Below are 5,164 nucleotides of genomic sequence, written 5' to 3'. Positions count from 1 at the left end.
GCACAACCGCCGGGTTATGGATGTGTTTGCGTTGGCAGATGAAGGCTGGAGTATCACTGACGTGAGGGCACTACTTACTAACCGTGTTTAGTTCTTTCTCTCTCTCTCTCTCTCTCTCTCTCTCTCTCTCTCTCTTTTTTTTTGAAGTGTTTTACGGCGCTCACAACTGCACAAGGTCATATGAGCGCGCGGGACACATTAAACTTTTTTAGTTGTAGGAAATTTTGAAATTTACTGGGTTGCGGCCGAACCCTACTCTTATCGATTTTAGACCACCAAGGGATCTTAAACGTGCGCAACTTGCACCCTGGCCCTCGGAGATTTTTCGCCCTTGTTCGAGAAGACTAGGTGCAGATCTTTCCTACCAGAAGATCAGGGGTGTGGCTGAAAGACAGCAGTAAGAAGGAGCCAAGGAGCAGAAAGACAGGGGACGAAAGCGGACGACAGAATATTGCTAGAGAACAGGAAAGGAGGTGAAAGGAAACAATTTAAGAGAATAAAATTTTCCGTCGCTACACGGATTCGAACCCAGGACCTTTGAATGAGAGGCCAACACCTTAACCTCTTGGCCGCGAGAGCCCCCTTAGTTCTCTCCACGAACGTCTGTCCTCCTTTCTGGATTTTGTTTATGGCTATGTGTTTGTAAAACGCATAGAGCAGGGATATGCGCTATCTATAGAAATGAAATTATTATTTTTATTGTCGTTCAACACTTTTACATATTTTCTTTGGCTTTAGATATTCATTTTTTTCAGAAGAGAATAATTACTGAGAAAAAGGCGAAGATCTTTTCTTTATAGTTCATGGTTTTGCAAGGCGCACTTGGATATTTTTTTAAATAGTAGCCTCACGTTTCAGTTTTTCTTTCTTATGAGAGACATAAAGTCGTCACCGTTGTCAACATACAATTATGTGCTACTTTTCATTTCCAACAGAACTCACCTATGCCATTTTCTCTCCCAGAATGCCACCAGACGAAGAGCCAGGCCATACGTCGGTGACCACGGCTACGACAACTACCTACCCAACATGAAACCCTTCTTCATCGCCATGGGCCCGGCTTTCAAATCCGGCAAAACCGTTGAGCCAATCAGCAACCTGGACGTCTACTCGCTTGTGTGCCATCTATTGGACATCACACCAGCGCCAAATAACGGCAGTCTGGACCGAGCTTCCCCCCTGCTCCAGTCTCCGGGTGCCGCAGCCTCACACACACTCACCACACTGCTGCTGTCCTCTGCTCTGGCCACATTCTGGGCGACTGTCTATGATCTCTGAGTGTGTTCCTTCTGTATTTTGTAGGCAAGCTGCTAAAATGCATTAAGCCTTGAAAGCAATATGTTATGAGAGTGAGAAGGAGAGGGGAGATAGATAGATAGATAGATAGATAGATAGATAGATAGATAGAGAGAGAGAGAGAGAGAGAGAGAGAGAGAGAGAGAGAAAGAGAGAGAGAGAGAGAGAGAGAGAGAGAGAGAGAGAGAGAGAGAGAGAGATTGTTTCATTCTTTAACAATTGCGCCTGACGTTATGCATTTTGTCTTGCTTTTATAAACGCTGTTTAGGTTTTGAATTTTGACGAAGTATTTCTTGATCACATGCTACTAATAACACACATTAAGAAACAGAAATTCTTTTTTAAAAGTAAAAATTTCGGGCTTAGTACAAAATACATTTTAACAGCTGGCCAAGGATCTGTGTTATATGAGGTGTTTACTTTTGAGTTAACGCTTTACGGCACTTGCAACACGATCGAGTGTGGAAGATAAAAGGCGTTACTAGAGAGTAACCTACAAAGAAAAGAAGGAGGATAAATAAGAGCGAAGATGGGGATTGAAAAAAAGAAGCAAACCACACCACAGCCCCCGCCAACCGCCTACAATGTTGTTGTTTTTTCTTAATGAAAGTGTTTTCACACCCCAATCAACACAGTTTAGGAGACGGGCTTCCAGCTCTGCCTGTCAGGACCAACCCTGGCAAACAAGGACGCAACATCTCAGCACAAATACAGAGACAATCGATAAAAGTTTTCTCCCCACTCGGGAATCGAACTTGGGTCGCCTGTGTGCGACAGCGAAGTGCCTAACCGCTACACCAAAGACAACAGTACCCAAAATATAAAGATAATCAAATTATAAATCCTAATTAAAGTTTTTCTTTAAGAAATTTTATGCGACTCTTTGGGTTGGTTGTGTTGCAAATGTCGGGTGGTACGGAAAAGAGACCTTACACTTACACATTCTTTGTACTTGTACGGAGAGTCAAACGGTTTTATGAAACGTTTAGGACAAAATATAAGAAGTGTATAAAAGAAATCAGTCTTGCAATTGTAGCTAATTGAGAAAAGCTCATTGAGCACACATCAACAGTAAATATGCACCCCCAAATAAATGCGTTCAATTACTATTTTTATCATATTAATCATCATCATCATCACAGTTATTATTATTATTATCATGTTATCATTGTTATTTATGCATAACTATGTTGTCATTGATTTATAAATATTGAATCATTTATCTTTATATCTTTTTTTCAAATTACATGCTCTACAGCTGATATATTTTTACACACAACTGACAACGATTAAGCAGGGAGCTTGCACTTAAAATGAATGATTTTGAGGTCTAAGCATACATTTCTATCCGAATTTTATGCTTAATAGTTATGGATTGCTATACTTGGGTATGTGTATCTCTGATGTAGTTTTCTTTGCACAGCTATCAAATTATTCAGAATTGAAGGAAGGTTTCCATTATAATGCATGTGCGTGTAGACGTGCGTGTATTTGTCTAAAAAAAAGTGAGTGTTTGTTTTTGTATGTGTGTATATGTATATGAATGTGTGTATGCTTTACTGTTCAGTGTTCAGTCTCTGTGTGTGAGCAGGAAAGAGAGGAATACAAAGCGTTATTTGTACAGGCAATGTTTTCATGATTGTTATTTACTTCTCACTCCACGCATGTCCCTATCATGTTCTTATGTAAACTAGATCTTTTCATAGTTGTTGTTAGCATTTAATTAAAAGTCCCAATCGAATCCTCGTTGTTACTCTGTCATGTTTTGAGCTGTCATGTCGTATTTTAAATAAGTTGTGTCCAGAAAATACGATGTGTTGTGGGATACCTTCGTGTGTGTTAGTGGTATTGCTGATGTGCTTGTAGTCCTGTAATGCATATTGTTTTGTTCTTGGGTAGTGAATAGAAGTGAAAGACCGTAGAAGGAAAGGGGTTCGCAGGAGTGGAGGTCATGATAATATAATGTTTAGAGTTCCAGTCTTTCTTCAGTTTTAGTAAGAGTTTTACGGCACTTGATTCACAAAGAGGTCATATGAGTGCGGAAGATAAGAGGTGTTAGTAGAGAGTAACCTACAAAGAAAAGTAAGATGAGAGAAAGGGCGATAGATGCTTGCTGATAGTAAAGAAGGAGTAGACCACACCAGAGCACCACCAACCACCCACATTTAGTTCGAAGTTAAGGCTCTTACAACACAAAGCAAAGACCCGATATCATTTTAACGCGAGTCTGCGAACTCCTTGTGAATGAAGGCCCTCAGTGTCTTTGGTGTAGTGGTTAGGCTCGTTAACGTTTAACACAAGAGACATTGCTTCGATTCCCATGAGCCGAAGTATATTTTGTAATAAATAGATACCGTTTATATATATATAGCGCAAATCCCCGCTCAACATGCGCTTCACAATCTATACTTTGTATATTTTGTCGAATAGTTTCGTTTCTGCAGGCTGTGCCGTCGCAGTCTGTCTCCTTAATGAAGCAATTTGTGTCGATGGGGTGTAGAGCATTTAGTTACATGTACTATGAATTTGTCTTGGTAGCTCACACCAAAATTAACAGACTTATTATATAGTTCGTGCAAGAGAGAGAGAGAGAGAGAGAGAGAGAGAGAGAGAGAGAGAGAGAGAGAGAAAGACAGAGAGACAGACAGACAGACAGACAGACAGACAGACAGACAGACAGACAGGGACAGAGAAAGTAAAAAGGGGGAGGGGAGGGGGTATTTCGTTGAGCGAGACACACTGGCTACCCCAGCAACAACCCGCCCTGTCTTCTAACCGCAGTATTGTTCATCTACCTTTTAACCTTTATTTTCTTACACGTAGAGGGCCTTAGTCTTATCTCTACTCTTAGGAACATGAACTCCAGGGTTCCAACACTTTTAGAGCAACAAAAAGGATGATACCTGATGAAACAGCAAAAGAGGCGTATTTGCAGAATGAGTCAGAAACCTCATTGTTCTACTTTATTCATACTTGAACATATGTAAAAATATACTTTTTAATCAATGAATGAACCCTGTACCATACACCCACATGTCAACTTTTAAATGAATATTCAGGTAGAACATCAGTACTCTAATGCACACTCACCACCAAAACACACACTCACAAACAAACACTCACAAACACACACACACACACACACACACACACACACACACACACACACACACACACGACGTACACACACACGCACACGTTCACTCACTCGCTCGTGCATTTATTCCTTCAGTCATTCACACTCAAATATGAAGATAAAAAAGTATACACATACAATACACAAAAGAATAAAATAACATACATCTGTACATAGCTCAGTAGAAGACATTCTTTGCATATTGTTACCTCTTCTCAGTCAATGGAACCAGAAATCAAAACTTTCAGACATACAAACTGCATAGTTTACTTTGTGTGGCCTGTATAAATGTGCTTCATACCAAAAACAGCCGTACGTAATTGCACTTGGATACCCAATGAGACAGTACAAAAAAAAAGAGGTTTACCAACGTAATATCAACACAGCAATCACACCATATTCAAGGAATACTGCCCAGAGGATTTAAACAATATTTTATACTTTCTGGCGTTAAGAGATTGATATTGCTCTGAATTTTACATCCATTAATAGTATGAATTTGGCGAAAGCTGGAACAATCTTCAGACCTGCCAGTGGCCTGTCTCTCGCAAAGGCACTTGGGAAAACATCAAGGCAGACGACCTGGCCACACTGCTAAAAGGCAGGAGTAAAACAATAATGACATGGTGTGCAAATTCTAAATGGAATTTAAAGTCTGAAGATTGTCCACCAGGAGGTTAAAGAGTTAAAAAATCTACTCCTTTCAAGAAACAGGATGGGTATCCCCCCCCC

General features: G+C 40.3%; 2 protein-coding genes across 2 annotated transcripts in view; one reads left to right on the top strand and one right to left on the bottom strand.

Moving 5' to 3' along the window:
- LOC101862969 (ectonucleotide pyrophosphatase/phosphodiesterase family member 5) overlaps positions 1–1,394 on the top strand; it is a gene marked incomplete in the record, with an annotated part of 13,931 nt that extends 12,537 nt beyond the window's left edge. The window contains 2 exon segments of the mRNA XM_013086834.2: positions 1–61; positions 964–1,394. Of these exon segments, the coding sequence (XP_012942288.1) occupies positions 1–61; positions 964–1,278 (376 nt within the window).
- A 2,830-nt stretch (positions 1,395–4,224) lies between these two features.
- Positions 4,225–5,164, bottom strand: part of LOC101861908 (SH3 domain-binding protein 5) — a gene marked incomplete at its 5' end in the record, with an annotated part of 13,287 nt that continues 12,347 nt past the window's right edge. The window contains 1 exon segment of the mRNA XM_005106066.2: positions 4,225–5,164. This exon segment is cut by the window's right edge and continues 2,554 nt beyond it.

Source organism: Aplysia californica, unplaced genomic scaffold (assembly GCF_000002075.1).
Source record: "Aplysia californica isolate F4 #8 unplaced genomic scaffold, AplCal3.0 scaffold00510, whole genome shotgun sequence".
Lineage (NCBI taxonomy): Eukaryota > Metazoa > Mollusca > Gastropoda > Aplysiida > Aplysiidae > Aplysia > Aplysia californica.
The sequence above is the reverse complement of the archived record's forward strand: the minus strand, read 5'-3'. Positions and strand labels throughout refer to the sequence as shown.